Source organism: Chaetomium strumarium (assembly GCF_033439665.1).
Source record: "Chaetomium strumarium strain CBS 333.67 chromosome Unknown B0T15scaffold_2, whole genome shotgun sequence".
Classification (NCBI taxonomy): domain Eukaryota; kingdom Fungi; phylum Ascomycota; class Sordariomycetes; order Sordariales; family Chaetomiaceae; genus Chaetomium; species Chaetomium strumarium.
Window position 1 is genome coordinate 3,903,289 of NW_026944430.1, and position 15,760 is coordinate 3,919,048.

Sequence of the window (15,760 nt, forward strand, 5' to 3'; positions counted from 1 at the left end):
GCAGCACAACACGAAGCGCGATGTTTTGATGTTTTGATCCAAAGATGCTTGCGGCGAGCGGCGACCGCTTCTCATCCCGTGCGGGGCTGTTTCAAGGCGCGAAGAACTGACCCGTCAGGAGCACGAATTGCCTCAACCGGCTTGACATTCCACAGGGACGGGTGCGACCCGTTTCCGAATCCCATAAACCGATGCATTAGAATTCAGGTTGGCTCCTTCCCCTTCGCTGGTGCTAGGCCCTTGTGTTCCTGGAACTTCTTGCGAAGTCTCCCGGAATCGGGATTGCGCCATTGGACATCATGGATGGCCTGGGAGCACCCGGCGCCGAGTGCCGACGGAGTCGTCGCCAGCTCGAATCGATTCCCCCTCTCCGTCCACATTGGATACTCTACTGGGTAAGGCTGCGGTGTCCGTCGCCGCTCAGAGGTTCAGGGCCTGTGCTGCACCGAATTGTAATATGGTAGTCCGTGTGGAAGTTCTCCTAACTGCCAGCTCTCAAAGGTGCGGCAGTCTCGTGGCCGCCTCCCAGTCCGCCGAGCGTGGGGCTGATAAGCCTCAACTGCACCCGTCATCGCAGCGACACTGGGCCCACGAATTTCACGATTGGTTTGCCATTACATCCCTCACCCATCTGCGCCCGTAGTGACATGACTGCGATGGGTAATAAATATTTGATGGTTGGCGACCAGGCTGGCCGTTCAAGAGCGAGCGCTGCAGATCGGGCGGGTAACTTGAACACCACGGATCCGGAAATCTAGGGCGAGCCCGGTACGGGAAGCTCCAAGAGCTAATGGGTGGCGCAACCACGAGATCGCCTTCTATTCTCCACCCTGTGTAGGGGTTTGCACGGCATGCACACACTAACCGGCGCGGAGAGGCGTGGCTCGCTCATGTCAAGCAGTCCACCTCCGTTCCTCACAGCGATCTTGGGAATCAGGAGTCTAGGACGCTGATTTGATGCAGTCTTGCGTCTGAAACTCTGCCAGCGCATCCGGCCATGGATCCAGCCGCTTAACTACCGGACCGGCTGGAAAGGCCGCCCAAAGCGACCCTACCGGCTTGCCGTTACAGCCGGGGTGCCCTGTAGCTGCGGCAGCGACGAGGATCCTCTTGGTCGTCTCGTGTCTGAACGAAATCTGGTGGTGCTTGTCTTTTCCGGATTCAGCATGTCATTCTCAGCGCCCATGGGTAGGAGTATTCCGGCCGCAGATAATATTGTTAAATTGCGCTACACGATCTGGAGTCTGCCACATTACCAAACGGCTCGTCTTCAGGCCCGTCCAGCAGCCATCTAGCCACGATATTTCTGCTGCGTTGGTGTTGGACTTGGGCAGTCTTGCGTCCCAGAGAACTGACGCACTAATAAGCACGCTAAACACCAACTCGCTCGTCCATTGGCTCGTTGACCACCGACATGGCCGCGGCATCCACCTGAAGATTCTAAGTTCGTTGTTTCCTCTGGCGCATTCTCTTCCAGACCCGCCCGCGATCGCGCCCGGCGCGGCTCTGTGGTATTGATTTATGACTCTTTATGCAAAACAGTTAAGTCGTGCGTCCAGGTGGCCGAGTCGCAGTGCGCCGGCAGGCCATCCAAAAGCGATTTAGATCAAGCCGTTGACAGCAGTGACAGCGCAGTGGAGGAAAGCCCCCAGAACATGTTGCGCCACCCTCTGTACTCCCACAGCTGGCAGCTCAATGCAGGAAACACTGCAGTCACATCTGTCTCGGTACCCTTATAGCGTCGCTAGATGAAGGACTCGCGCCTTTCCTGTCTTGGAACCGTGGGCGGTGGCCGGCTCACCGTTTGTACTTTGTAACGATCTCCCGACTTGAGCGTCCTACTGTTAGGAACAAGCCTCGACATGTGTAGTATTGACGCCGCAACCCGACAGCGACAGATCACGCTGCGTCGACCTCAAACTTTTGTGTTCTTCGAGTCCATCTCAGGGGAGAATAAGTTCTTCACATATGCTGTCGTCTGTTTTTGCGGCATCCACTAGAGAGCACCCAAGGAGAAAAGAACGTGCAAGAGGAATGCGGCCAAGTTGCGCTCGGCACATACAATAAATGATTGACACGCCCATCGCTTGTTTAACCAGTCATTGTCTCTCCAATGGCAGCTGTTGTCGAAGCCTGTCATGACCGTCATGAGGCGGCCCGACATGGGTCGACTAGGCAGTGTGTGCTGCTGGCGGTGGCCGTAGTGGATAATCGCAAGCGCTGGGTTGCTGGCCGTGCGAGAAACTGGGAACAGCTCCACCTCGAGCAGTCGGCGACAGCAGACAAAGGGGGATGCGACTTGACCGCGCAAGACCATTGTGTGGACTTACTGGTGTCAAAAGGGAGCCGAGAAATCGAAATCACAGAGACGAGTATGATTATTTGTAAACGGGCTGTGGTTATCCACAGTGAGACCTGGGTAGAAGATGCGAGCAGTGTACGGCGGCACAGTGCCAAGTCCAGCAAACCTGACGAAGTTCCGGTAGTGAACATGGTCTGGTGTGCGATTACCAGCATCCGCCATTTAATGCAGATTCTTGCGACTCCTCCGTCCTCTTTCCACGCACAACCTCCGAATTGCTCAACTCGACTCATCAAACACCCCAGAACCCCTTGGTAGGTCGCTGTCATCTCGCATCCTACCCATTTTGCCCATCGCTTCCGCCTCCTCCCACCACCTTTGACCCCAATCTCTCGCATGCGGCCGAGTCGCTCACCGTTGCTACGGTCTAGGTCTCGTAACGGGATTGTGTGCGCGAACTCTCAGATCGCAGCCCTCTTTTCGCCGACACCACAGCTCCCCGACACTCTGGTAAGTGATTTCGATGCCTTTGTCCTATGCGATCAGAGTCATATTACAAGATGTCCCCATGCCTTCCATGCTCCTGCGGTATGGTTGTCGCCATCGCATGACCACAGTCATCTCTCCTTGCGCATTGGCTCAACCACTGCAGCAAGCACCTCCACCCAAATGGCTATCCCTCCGTCCCAGCACTGTGAAGACACCGTCTCACCAACGTTATCACACCCCTTCTCCATCCAAGTAGGTCAATTCTAACGTATGGGCCGTCGTCAGGTTGCCGTCGCAGATACGCACCGCCGAATCTTTACTTCCGCTCCCACAGACGCACACCCACCCCGACGCTTCGACCGCCAGGCGGTGACTCCCAACCGCAGCAATCCGGCGTCATCGCGCCAGGTAGCCGATGCCGTATATCGGCCGGCGAACGTCATCCCGTCTCCGTTAGCCTGGAATGGAATTGTTCGCTCGTCAGCCGAATCGGCCCGCACGGATTCACACTCCGCCGACGCTTGCACTGCCTACGGTTGACACCGCTTGTACACTCCCTTCTCAGCCATATCCGTCGCCCACGCACGAGCTATCAGTCTCTACCGGCATGGCTGCCACATCCGCCAACGGAATGGGACCGATGCCCGCAGCAATGCACAGCGGTAGCGTTTCTCCTCGCACCGTGACAACGCCCAAGGCAATCACGTTCGTCTTGGTCAAGCCATTCCGAGCGCGCTTGCCTTTGCGGGTGCAAATCTATCCTCACGACACAACGGACTCAATCATTACTACGGTCAAGAATTTCTACGGCCTCTATTCAGGCCCGGGCGTCTCCAAAGGCGTCAGTTTCGAGGACGAGGATGGCAACACCCTCATTGCGCGATACGAGAATTTCTCCCACGAGATGACAGTTCACGTGCGTGTCATTGAGGAGCCCCTCGGGCCCGAATACTACGCCGCTCTTGATGGGGCCCAGGGTTATTACCAAGCCGACAGCTACCTGCCTCACGGGCCTCAGCATGAGCATCATGCCTCCCGGCCCACGTCCAGGGCGTCACGCCTTCGCAGTCCCTCGCCAAATGGCGGTCGCGGACGCCGCAACACGCCAGCGGGGACCAACCACGCCGGGGGTAAGAAGGGCCGGTCGCGCTCCTCCAAGACCCGAATTCAAGGGAACGGTGACGGGCACAGCGACAGCTTTAACGGCTATAGCAGCGGCGATGGCGCCGCCAGCTCTTTCTCCAGCCGAGCCAGGGACCAGCTTGGTAATACAGACATCAGCGTTGAAAACATCGTTGAGGGTGGCCGCCGCAAGCGTGCCAAGTTCGAGAGCTCGGTAAGCAGCTTGCTGGTTTGCGGCCGTAAATGGTTTTTCAGATGCTGACCGATGTCTCGTCTACTCAGGAACTGCCTCTGTTTGCCCCTCCACAAATGCCGGCGGCAACATCAAATCCTTCTGTCTCGCCCGCCCGCCGAACCGATCCTCATCGGAAATCGCTGCCATGGACGCAGTCCGGGCAGAACCCCTTCAGCCACCCACACCCGCTCCAGTCCCCGCCGGCATACAGTGGTGGCTACACAGGATTGTACACCACGCCGGGAAGTGACAACCGTCGTAGTCGCGGGAGCTTCGGATATCCGGCCGGCCAAGGAACGAATCCTGGCGCCCAACTGATGGCAACCCCAGACCCGACGGTGGGAAGCTCTGCCGGCATGTCTGAGGAGGACAAAGATCTCGCAATGCAGCTCATGCGTCTGGGCGAGGTGTCGACACACGGGCGCGCCTCTGCGTCCACAGTGGACGATGCATTCAGCGGGAGGGCCGATGCCGCCTCCTCTACGGGCGCAACCAGTGACGCGGACAGCTACAGCGAGGACGACGCGCCTGCGGCGCGGAGACAACGACTTGACGCTTTGGGTAACCACAAAAAGGCGTTGGATGCCACAGAGAGCCACTTTGTCGGCCCCAAGGATAACGCCGAAGCTAGCTCGGATGAAGAAGATTGTTCAGACGGTGCTGAGATCGGCACAATGGCTGCTCCGCCGAGGAAGGGATCCAAGCTGAGGGCCAACACGCCGAACGGTGTCAAGTCTCGCCCACAATCGTCGCACAAGACGAAACCCTCCAAAGTGGCCAAGCCGAAGGCCAAGAAGGCGGTAAGCAGCACGGGACCTATGACGCCGGCTTCACTTCCCGCGTCGCGGAAGCAGTCGATTGCCTCCACCCCTGCCTTCCCCCTAACGCACAACGAAGAGGAGCAACCCGACCTCTCGACAAAGCCTCGCTGCCAAAGGTGCCGCAAGAGCAAGAAGGGCTGCGACAGACAAAGGCCTTGTGGCAGATGCCGGGACGCCGGTATTCCCGCGGAGCTCTGCATCAGTGAAGATGAGGGGAACGGACGCAAGGGCCGATACGGTCGGCACATGGGAGTGCCCATCAAGAAGGAGGATGCGCCGCGGTCAGTCGCAAGCTCATTACCCGCCGTGCCGCCCGCCGTCGATGCGGCTGCGTTCTTGGAATCAGCTGCCGAGATCTTCGACAAAACCAAAAAGCGCAAGAGGCCTACTCCATCCTCGCGCCCGATCCCTCATGCATCCACGTCTGCAGCTTGAGCAAAGGCTAAGGGGCGCACAAGCAAAGATAGGCCTTCTCTCGTTGGACACTTGTTCTCGATTTCCGCTTGCGTCTCTTAACTGAGGTTCCAGCGTATCGCACTCGATCACAACTCGCCCGTCCATGAAACAAGCGGCAGTAAGACGCACCACGGAAATAGCGATGTTCCAAGCGACAGGGCGCCAGCCAGCGCCTAACGCATCACTCAAGGGAGGGGGGGAGGAATTCAGCACACTCACTGGAAGCGACAGGTATTTCTATGGCGGTTGGTTCGAGCATACACGGGGGGTCATTCGACCATCAGTCCGGCAAATACATGAAGTGGCCGGCTAGGACTACAGGTGAAGCAGGAAGAGGGTCAGTCTTGCCTGTGAGCATTACTGTGTCTGGGAACCAATGTCACAGGGGAGGGGATGGTAGAATGGGAGGTCGGTTGGTTGGTTGGAAGGTATAACAGGTCAACCAAGCGAGTTGGTCTTCTCCTGCCTCCAATCGCGCTTCTCATTACTGTTTTCCTCCATCTCCGTTGCGCGTGTGGATCTCTCTAGAGTTGGTTGATTGTGTGGGTATTGTGACATTTCGGGGTCTCCCTCTAGCGAGCTTTATAACTGTCTCTTTGTTTTCTCTGTATGTTTGTGTGTTTGTGTGTCTGTGTGTCTGTGTTGTACCTATTGCTTCGGTGCTTGCTTGGTGTCTTCAGTTTGGGGCGGCGGGGGTAAGAGTCGGGGAAGGGAGAATGAAGGGAAAAAGTTCTAGGTTGGTCCAGTAGTTTGGTCAAGTTCTTTGGGGTTCGGGTGGTAGTGGTCTATCTGGTCTAGGTAACTTGACTTAGGTAGTACTACTCTACGGAATGAAAGCGATGAAAATAGTCAGATGGTCAGGTAGGACACCTTGGTGATCAACGCAGTTGCTACAATGCCGTACTGCGTATAGGACCTGAGTGAAGTACACACACCTCATACGCTACATATGATGTGAAGCAGCCAGATATGCCGCGAAACTTGAGCGATAATACCCTTGATTGTGTCTCATCCGAGTCAGAACATACCGCGTTGAGACATTTGGCTCTGCGTAACTCAACATCTACTTCACCTTAACCCACGACATCGCGCAATCGCGATCGCAGACGGTCCAAGCATGCGACAAGTTATCCGGTTTTGCCCGTCGCAACCCCGCGGTTGCGAGGCGGCAACTCCAGCTAGACTACCGCGGCATTTTTCTGTTTCTGGCGCTGTAGGTATATGGAAGCGAAACACCTAATGCAAGTGTAAGCTTCGCAATGTAATTGTACCCTTCGGGTTTCCTCTCAGTATCTCAATGAAGGCTGCCGGCCGCTTTCAAGGCAGTCTTCTGCAAAGGAACGCCTATGTGTCCCCTCTCCTCCTATAGTAACGTTAACAACGCTCTCTCGTTCTGAGCAAACTTCTCCACTAGGCCTAATTAGGGCAAGCGCAGCGCAGCACAGAAGTGGGACTGCCCTCTTTGTTTCCAATCCATGATCGTCTGTCAACCTCCTCGAGATCCCAACTGCAGGTTCTTCGTCATGTTCTTCATCTTAGTTATCCTTCCTTTTCCCCATCTAAAACCCTATTTTACCCTCTTCTTCTTTCTCTCAGCGAGCCCTACGTGTTCAGTCTTGCATGTTCAATAGTGTGTAAGGTTGTGGGTCCCACTACGATCAGATCACCGGCAGCAGAGCAGAGTCCAAATCCCGGTCGGGTTTCCAGTTTTGACGGCCGGCAGCCGGCCAAGTGGGTCGGCCCGACGCCTTCCCTTTCCGATCAGTCTGGATCGAATGGTGTTATGTCATTCGCTGGGGTGTTCTGAGCCCTTGTCTCGGCGCCCGCTTTTTGATGTGGGCCGAGGTAAGATGCCGGGTGTGCACAGCTGGCAGGGTCCTGCCCCGCGGAATCGGCCGAGTGGGGTCTACTTTGTTGGAAGGGGCGGTCTAGGATTCTGGTTCCATCTGGAGATCACACCACTTTTTCCTTTCTGAAGAGTTCCATTGGGTGCTGTTGGGTTTTTGTCTTGATTCGTTAGGCTTTCTCTCCTTTTTGCGCGCCGCTCACACCGCTGCTCGATTGTTGTTAAGTTGGTTTTAGAGGATCGCGCTTCTGATCAATAGCGTGTGGTGCCAACGAAACCCGCCGTTTATGCGTCGATCAAATCCAGAACTCGACCTCCGCGGTACACTACTCGATGGTCTTCGATAGCCTTGAGGATCTGCTGCCACGGGTATCGCCGCCAGCCTTCTGCAGTTTCCATTTCCTCTGCTTTCTTTCGCAGCCATGACCACCCGGTGGAGTTGCTCATAGTCCAAAATCCTCTGCTCAAGTGGAGACAATGGCTGTCGGGTTCTGTGGCCTCGTCAAGATGGACAATTTGCGATGGACTCGACAACGGAAATTGAAATCTATGCCATTGCCTTGATGATTTCAGTTCATGCTCTCACAGGTTTGACATCGCTTTCAGTTCCCAGGGGCCACGGCAATGCAGGCGTTCCGTGGTTGCTGCGACGGCTACGGTTGTTATCGGCCGGGCCCCATTTGCCGGTGGTTGGGAGCAAGGTCCAGAACTCCCGTCGGCCTCCGCTCCCGGACTTGCGGATGGCTCTTCTCTTTCGTCGCCAACGGTTGGCATCCATGGTTGCACTCCTGAGCCAGATCCGGCGAGGCTGTCGGATACGGGACCCTAGCCTTGAGATAAAAAGGCGCCAACCATTGTTGGCGTCGAAGACTTGCGGCGTTGGCTTGCATAACCGTTAATACTTGTTTTGGCTGTCGCGCAGCCGGAGTGCGGGGAAAGCAGCGCCGGCCCGCGATTCGCCGGGGGGAGGTATCGGCAGACGAATCTCCACCGAAGGGCGTGGATGACAGCGAAAAGTGGGCGATGTCGGCGGAAATAAGGCCGGCTGTAGCCTTCTCTCTCTTTTGCCGGGCGGCGGTGACGTTGAAGGATCGAGCATAAAATCGATGGCATGGTCGACTCTGCAATGGGAAGGCATATCAGCCATCAGATACGCTTCCTCGCCGACGTCGCCGTTGCTTTGAAGTGAGAGCCTCAACTCTGACGCTGGCTGGACGGCGGAAATTCCTGCCGCAATGATTGCTGTACCCGATCCCGAGAAAGGCTGCTCGAACAGCGGAAGGCCACCGCAGACTGAAGACGTTTCGACTTCAGGTGGTGAAGATTCAGCTCCTCAAGGGCACCTGGAGTTCCAACCACCCGATGGAGGACTTCTTGCTTGGTCCCAGGTCTTGGCTGGGTTTCTCATCAACATGATGGCTTGGGGCTACCCGTCCACGTTTGGTGTATATCAGCTATACTACCGAGACACGCTCAAGCTACCCGAAGCCCAAATATCATGGATTGGTTCGCTGCAAGTCTTCCTCGCCTTTGCCATGTGCACTCTCTCCGGGCGACTGGCGGATGCGGGTTATGTCAAGTCCACCATCATGGCGGGCTGTTTCTTAGTCGTCTTTGGGACTTTCATGACGAGTCTCTGCAAGGAGTACTGGCAAATCTTCCTCGCTCAGGGTTTGTGCACGGGGCTGGGGCTGGGCATCATATTCATGCCGCCCTTGTCGGTCATCAACTCCTACTTTGTGACTCTGCGGTCTTCGGCGATTGCGATCTCGGCGTGTGGGACTGGTCTGGGGAGTGTCATCTTCCCGGCCACGATTCAGTACCTGATCCCCCAGATCGGCTTTCCATGGGCGGTCCGATGCGTTGGCTTCATTACGCTGTTCATATCGGTACTCGCCGTCCTGATATTGAGACCCCAGTTGAGGCCGCGGAGGTCAGGACCTCTGATCGAGTGGGATGCTTTCAAGGAGGGTCCGTACTTTTTGTACAATCTCGGGGCCTTCCTTTTCTTTTGGGCTCTCTACTTCGGATTCTTCTATGTGAGTAGTCGCTATGTCATCCTCTCTTTTCACTGTTGGCGAATGCAAGGCTCACCGCCCTTAGATCAATGCCTACGCCCGCAATGTCATCCACTTCTCCACCACGGACTCGGTTCAGCTGCTCCTCATCACAAACGGCATGAGCGTCCCGAGCAGACCCGTGGCAGGTTACCTGGCCGACCGATATTTCGGGCCCATCAACGTGTACACATTCCAGACACTCGTACTGGGATGCCTCATCTTTGCATGGACCGGCGTGAAGACACGGACGGGCATGTATGTGTTCTCAGTCTTCTACGGCCTGGCAGTCGGCGCCGCGCAGGGCTTGTTCGCCGGCTCGTTGGCCAGCCTGACGAAGGACCCGAGAAAGATGGGCACGCGGTTCGGCATGGTCTGCACCATTGTGGCGTTTGCCTCGCTTGCGGGACCGCCGACCGCCGGTGCCATCATCGACAAATCCGGAGGGCGCTATCTGTATGCCCAGGTGTGGGGAGGACTAGTCATCGTCCTAGCCTCCCTGATTCTGGCGGGGGCAAGATGTGCCGTGTCGGGGTTTAGGCTGTGGGTGAAGATATAAGGTTGCCGTCTGGAGCGTTTCACCATCATCTGAGACATTTGATTGCGGCTCTGGAAGCGGTTTGGAGAACGAGAGCGGGCTGAGGTGAGACAAACTGACCTGAGCCGATTGGTTTATGCGGTCGGTATTTGGCGGCATAGCATTGTATACGAGTTTTCAGCGTCTGCTTAGCACAAGGGCCGGGAAACTCAGGAACGCCGACCAAAAGGGGGTAAAAAGGGAAGAAAAGAAAGTACCAATGGCCCTCTGATAGCGTTGTTAGCTTTCAAAACGGGTTCTCCTCGTACGCCTTCTTCGCCTCGGCATACGCATCATATCCGTACAAGAAGGGCTGAATTTCGGGACATGTCCACCGACTCGGGAACGGCGCTTTGAGCTCCTTGCCCAGCATGCTCACCATCAGCGCGTCCCTCTTCTCCTGCGCCTCGCCATCCTCCATGTGCGAATCGTCCCTCTGCTTGAACGTCTCTAACTGGATCCTCCTTCCCCTCTCCATCCTCAACTTCTGGTACAGCTTCGACACACAGGGCAGCTGCCTCTCCATCTCGCTCTTCCTCACTCTTCCCAGCAACGACCCCAGCACAGCACCATCCTCCAGACTCGAGTTCGCCCCCTGAGCCAAGTAGGGCAGCATCGGGTGGCAGCAATCGCCCGCCATGAAGAACCTGCCCTCCTCGTTCGCCCACTCAGGCAGCGCATCAAGCCACATCAACCTCCATTTATGCACCAACCCCTTAACTTGCCTCAGGAATCTCCCCAACAACGGATCCCAATCCCTAAACCTCTCCCTCATCTCGTCCATATCCCCCTCCAGCTTGACCACCCCGCGAGGTAAGTCATCCGGACAAAGAAACACAAGATTATACACCTCCCCGCCGCGGACGGAATATCCGACGCAATGCGCCCGGGGCCCGATCCAGAAATTGACCGTCGCATTCCTGACAAACGCCCGCAGCTCCTCGGCATCCTCCCCGTCCAACTCGTCCGCGCGCAGGGTAATCCGGTACGCGAGATCGCCCGTCAGGATGGCGGGGCTGGGGCGGCCGAGAAAGGCCGGGCGGATCGCGCTCCACAGGCCGTCCGCCAGCAAGACCGCGTCGGCCTGCACGGCGCTGCCGTTGAGCAGGTGGACGCGCGCGGCCTCGAAGTCGACGCCTACGGCGCGCGCGCCGAGGCGGATGCTGACCCCGAGCGACCTGCACCGCGCGACCATGGCTTGTTGCAGGTCCACGCGGTGCACGTCCCAGAAGGGGTGGCCGTAGCGCGCGTGCATCTGGTCCTGCAGCGCGGGCTCGTGGGCCAGCAGCTTGGTGCCGTCGTAGCGGCGCACCGAGAGCGAGGTCGGCACGGCGGCGAGCGGCGCGAGCGTGGGCGTGAGGCCCCAGGCCGAGAGGAGGCGGGTGCCGTTCGGGGTGATTTGGAGGCCGGCCTAAGAGAGGGTTTTAGTTTTGCACTATCTTGTGGGGATTTTCATTTCGGAAGAGCATCTTGGTCCTGATTCAAGGCTGGCAGGGGGGTAGGTATTGTTGGTCAGGAGTGTGGTCTGAGTTGAAATGGGTTGAATTTAAGGTGAGACGAGGTGTGACAATCGAGGAAAGGGGTCGTAACAACATCGTGAGCTTGCTCTCGGGGACACTCACCCCAACTTCCTGCAACTCCCTCACGGCCTCCAAGATCGTCACCCGATGTGCAGGGTTTGCCAACTTGGTCGACAGCGCCGCGCTCAAACCCGCCAGTCCGGCGCCGATGATGACGAGGTGTATCCCCTCATCGTCGTTGACCTGTTCATCCATCTGAAGTGGTTCGTACACTGTGCAGAACACCTAGTTGGTAGGTATCAATGTCGTCACAGCGCGTAGTTCAGGAAGTCAAGATCAACCAAGGACCATGCATGCCTGTTAAGGAACCCAAAGGCATCGCGACTGCCTCCTTTCCCTGCAACACAACATCACGCTCAGTGGCAGTTATCGCATATAAAAGCCTTCAGCACCCGACCCCAGCTTTCCGGGAAGTCGGCGCTTCGGCGCTTCGGCGCGGCGGAACCCGACATCGAGTGGAAAAGGCGGGGAACTTAGAAGTCCCCGGCTTGCAAACGCGGGGAGACCGCTGCCGTGCGTCTCGGTTGATTGCGCCGAGGCGGCAAAAGAGTTCGGGTGCTGGCTGGATCTACGATTGTCCCGGAGAAGCTGCATCCCGTCTGCATTCGCCGCTGCACGTAACCGGCCCATCAACACAAACCAGCGGCTGACGTAAATTGGGAAGGGGAGTCAGGGGACAGCTGGTTTGCCTACCCTCAGCAGATCCTTTTCCAACCTTTTTTAGGGTATCTAGTCCGTACACCATCCGTCTATCAGTTTTTTACTTCTGCGAAGTCTCTGGCCCTCGTGAGTCGTGACCCCTGATATCGTATGTACTATATCCAGCCATCGGTACAGTCGCGAGACATGTTTTAATATCCCGACTGGATAGAACGTGTCCATAGGAACTCAAGAGAGAGGCTTTTCTCTCTCCGCCCTGCCATAATCTCCAACGGCTACCTACTCCTCGGGAGTCTCTAGTTCCTGGGGATCCACCACCCAGTCGTCCTCATCGCCCCATTTTGGTGCCAGCGTGAACGTGCCCTGAATCTTGCCCATGCCATATGCGACTCCCGCCATCTGCGTCGGGTCATTGGGCTTCACATCCGCATGCTCGATCAGCGCCGCCGTCGACAGGAAATTCGTCTGGATGCCCGGCATCATCGTCATGGTCAGCCCGCCGTAGCTGAGCTCGACCTTGCCCGACTTGCGTACGATCAGGTTGCCGAGGAAACCTCCTTCCTTGAGCTCGTCTTCCTTCTCTTTGCCTTGGCCTTCGCCATCCTCATTCTCCTCACCGTCTTCCTCGGTCTTGACCTTGCTGTCAGTGTCTGCAGTGAGGTCGATGTTGACAGGGGACTGGTTTAGCATCACAACATCGTCGTCCGGCTCCGCCTTGACCGGGTTTGGGTTTGTCGACGTGCCATCGCTCTCGCGCGGGACGACCTTCAACGGCGGGAGCACGGGCGGAAACTGGAAGAGGAACATGTGGCCTTCTAGCGCCGCATTGGTTGCCGTTCCGTTTTCGGCGGAGATGTTATCGTCTTGGACTGTAAACAGACCGAGCATCTGCTGGAGCTCCTCCGCGATGATCTCGGCCTCAGCATCCTTGGGCGCAGATGACTTCTTAGGCTTCTGCTCCCCACTGGGCGCCTTCTTGAGCTCGCTCTTATTGAGCTCGGGCGAGTCAGGCGCCTTGATGATTGCGAGTGTCTCATCCAAGTCCATTGCGCCCTCTTCGCCCTCTTCCCTCTTGATGCTGACGTTGTTGCGAGTATGCGCCGCGTCCGGAACGCCGTCGTCCTTAGCTGACTCTTCCGTTTCCCCGACGGTAGCTCCCTCGACAAACAGACTCTCCTCATCCGATTCTTCCTCGACGCCACCTGCCTTTTCCTGGGCCTCGATTTCAGCGGCTGTTGTCATGGTAACTCCCTCTTCCTTATGTTCCACGCGCCGGATACCCATGGGCATGATCGGCTTCTTCTTTTTCTTGGTCGATGTGATCGAGGCGCCATCTTCCTCGTCTGAGATTTCGACGTAGTTGTAGAGCAAATCTGCGTTGATCCTGCTGTTGTCGATGATGGATGTTCCGTAAGCGCCCTTCTCCCCTTTTACTTCGCCCTCGCGCTTAACGAAGCCGGAGCCGGAACCTGAGCCGGATGCGAATGCGTAGCCACCTGAACCTGACGGACCACCTCCACCAACTGCCCATGCTATTAGTGGATGACCCATGCAGTACGGCGACTGATATGGGATGAGAAGGTCAATAACTTACAACTCATACCAGCCGCCAACGGTCCAGCAGCAGCTGAAGTCCGCAGGCCCCCACGTAGAAGCCCTCCGCGACCTCGACCCCGGCCTCGACCTCGCCCGCGATTGAGGCGTGCTAGTCGCCGCGCCTCCTCCGCATTCCTCTGTTCTTGTAACTTCAACTGTTCCTCAGCGAGGCGAGCGCGCTCGGCTTCACTGCGGCGAACACCCTTCGGCTTGAACTTGCCGCGGCTGGAAGAGGTTGGTGCTGGTGTGCTGCTGGGTAATCTGGAAGATGCCGCGGAAGCCGGTTCAGATGAAGATGCTACCATCACGGGAACGGGCGCCGGCGCCGCGGGATTGGCCGCTCCAGCCGCCGTCGCGGGGCTCGACTCGGCTTCTGAAGCTTGCACCGCATTGCGGGAAGCAGCAGAACCGGCTGCACTGCGGCCCCGACCCCTCCCTCTGGTTGCTGCCTTTGGTGGCATCTGTGACTGACTAGCGGGCTGGTTTTGGAGAGTGCGAATCTTGAATCTCACAAAGTGGAATGGATAACTGAATGGAAACTGAAGTTCTATTTGGGTGTTGCATTTCTGAACTTGCCCCACCAACGTAACGGTGACTCTGCAGCAGGGGTCTGAGCGTAAGTGCGGGGCGCGGATCTCGATAACGTAACCATTAAGGTCCGTTATCGCGATTTAAGTCTTGGCACTCCCGGGCCCCCTACATAAGTCGGCGTTTGACGGGAATGTGGTTAACACCTCTAATCGCATCACATCTGGGCGGTCACTCTTCATCCCATACCTCCTATCCCAATGCCCCCAGATAAGCCGGCATGAGGTGACAAGCGCCATGGACTCACCGTTTCCCAAATCCTCCTCTGCCGCCGGGGAGGGGCGCATTGTCGTCCGGCTCCTTCCTGAGGGCATTTCAGGGCTCGAGGCTTTCACATATCAGTATCCACTCAAGCTCATCACGCCCATGCGCCCGCCCGAGACCAAGAGTGCCTTGGTCTTCATATTATCATACGGCGGGGGCCTTGTTGGCGGAGATCAAGTCGACCTGTCCATCGACGTGAAGACCGGCGCCAGGCTGAGTCTTGCCACGCAGGGCCACACCAAGATCTTCAAGTCGCCCACGCGGGACATTGTCACCAGGCAGAGGATGCGTGTCAGCATCGCAGCTGACGCCGCTGTCTGTCTGCTGCCAGACCCTGTTCAGCCGTTTGAGGCTAGTGTCTATGAGCAGATCCAGACATTTCGGCTGGCGCAAAATGCTTCCCTATGTCTCCTGGACTGGGTCACTCAGGGGCGTTATGCGCGTGGAGAGGACTGGAGCTTCGTCAGCTGGGTCGGTTGCAACGAGGTCTGGACGGTTGCGAACGGTCAAACAGCGCAGGATCGGCTGCTTGTGAGAGACGCTGTTATCCTTGACAGCAGTCGGGCCCACCCTCAGCTGCCTGTCCTGCGCGAGTCAATGCATGGGCTGGGCGTGATCGGGACGCTAGTGTTGCGCGGACCATTAATGAAAGCCCTGGGCGAGTTCTTCCTGGCGGAGTTTGCTGCCCTTCCACGACTGGGAGCACGAGACTGGCGGAGCGACGACATGAAGAAGGAGGCTGATGCCCTTCTGTCGCCGCGGGAACAGTGGCGTGCCCAGAGGCTTGGGATGGAAAAGGAGAGCAAGCTGCTCTGGTCTGCGGCTAATGTCAGGGGTTGCGTTGTTGTCAAGTTCGGAGCTCCTACAGTTGAAGCTGGTCGACTTTGGATCGGTTCTATGCTTACGAGAGAGGGGAGCATTTCACGACACTTCGGGGAGCAAGCGTTGATGTGCGTAAAATGACTGGAGTGCCGTTGAATAAACAAAACAAGAAACCCGGCTCCCCCACGCGGTCTGAGCTTTATATTCAGAACGATTGTGAAAAACAAAGATTGAAGATTTTTCTCCCGCCTGCAACTACTATTTGTATATACAGTTGTTTGCTGACCAACAATTCATACCACTGCATAAAATGTACTGGCTCGTCAAGGCGGATATACCCCGATA

General features: G+C 56.9%; 5 protein-coding genes across 5 annotated transcripts; 3 read left to right on the top strand and 2 right to left on the bottom strand.

Annotated features, from left to right (window-relative positions):
• Nucleotides 1–3,398: 3,398 nt before the first annotated feature.
• On the top strand, nt 3,399–5,404 carry B0T15DRAFT_491503 (uncharacterized protein; the record flags this gene model as incomplete). The annotated part of the gene is made up of 2 exons (XM_062866786.1): nt 3,399–4,127; nt 4,196–5,404. The coding sequence occupies 2 exons, from the start codon at nt 3,399–3,401 to the stop codon at nt 5,402–5,404; spliced, it is 1,938 nt and encodes a 645-aa protein (XP_062724739.1).
• Nucleotides 5,405–8,338: 2,934 nt separating this feature from the next.
• Nucleotides 8,339–10,020, top strand: B0T15DRAFT_124152 (major facilitator superfamily domain-containing protein). The gene is made up of 2 exons (XM_062861674.1): nt 8,339–9,310; nt 9,375–10,020. The coding sequence occupies exons 1-2, from the start codon at nt 8,507–8,509 to the stop codon at nt 9,885–9,887; spliced, it is 1,317 nt and encodes a 438-aa protein (XP_062724740.1). The 5' UTR covers nt 8,339–8,506; the 3' UTR covers nt 9,888–10,020.
• A 132-nt stretch (nt 10,021–10,152) lies between these two features.
• B0T15DRAFT_565948 (uncharacterized protein) lies at nt 10,153–12,008 on the bottom strand (the record flags this gene model as incomplete). The annotated part of the gene is made up of 2 exons (XM_062870680.1): nt 11,528–12,008; nt 10,153–11,316 (listed from the first exon to the last, which is right to left on the bottom strand). Exons 1-2 carry the CDS (start codon nt 11,678–11,680, stop codon nt 10,153–10,155), a joined length of 1,317 nt encoding a protein of 438 aa, XP_062724741.1. The 5' UTR covers nt 11,681–12,008.
• Nucleotides 12,003–14,299, bottom strand: B0T15DRAFT_500695 (RNA polymerase III RPC4-domain-containing protein). Its single transcript, XM_062867376.1, has 2 exons — nt 13,740–14,299; nt 12,003–13,668 (listed from the first exon to the last, which is right to left on the bottom strand). The coding sequence occupies exons 1-2, from the start codon at nt 14,200–14,202 to the stop codon at nt 12,425–12,427; spliced, it is 1,707 nt and encodes a 568-aa protein (XP_062724742.1). The 5' UTR covers nt 14,203–14,299; the 3' UTR covers nt 12,003–12,424.
• Nucleotides 14,300–15,755, top strand: B0T15DRAFT_525787 (UreD urease accessory protein-domain-containing protein). The gene has a single exon (XM_062868868.1). The coding sequence runs from the start codon at nt 14,567–14,569 to the stop codon at nt 15,554–15,556; it is 990 nt and encodes a 329-aa protein (XP_062724743.1). The 5' UTR covers nt 14,300–14,566; the 3' UTR covers nt 15,557–15,755.
• The last annotated feature ends 5 nt before the right edge of the window (nt 15,756–15,760 follow it).

Coding starts and splice junctions, on each gene's coding strand:
- B0T15DRAFT_124152 (XM_062861674.1), top strand. CDS start 8,507: ATGATTGCTGTACCCGATCCCGAGAAAGGCTGCTCGAACAGCGGAAGG. Junction 9,311..9,374: donor TCTACTTCGGATTCTTCTAT/GTGAGTAGTCGC, acceptor CACCGCCCTTAG/ATCAATGCCTACGCCCGCAA.
- B0T15DRAFT_525787 (XM_062868868.1), top strand. CDS start 14,567: ATGGACTCACCGTTTCCCAAATCCTCCTCTGCCGCCGGGGAGGGGCGC.
- B0T15DRAFT_500695 (XM_062867376.1), bottom strand. CDS start 14,202: ATGCCACCAAAGGCAGCAACCAGAGGGAGGGGTCGGGGCCGCAGTGCA. Junction 13,669..13,739: donor GTTGGCGGCTGGTATGAGTT/GTAAGTTATTGA, acceptor TAGCATGGGCAG/TTGGTGGAGGTGGTCCGTCA.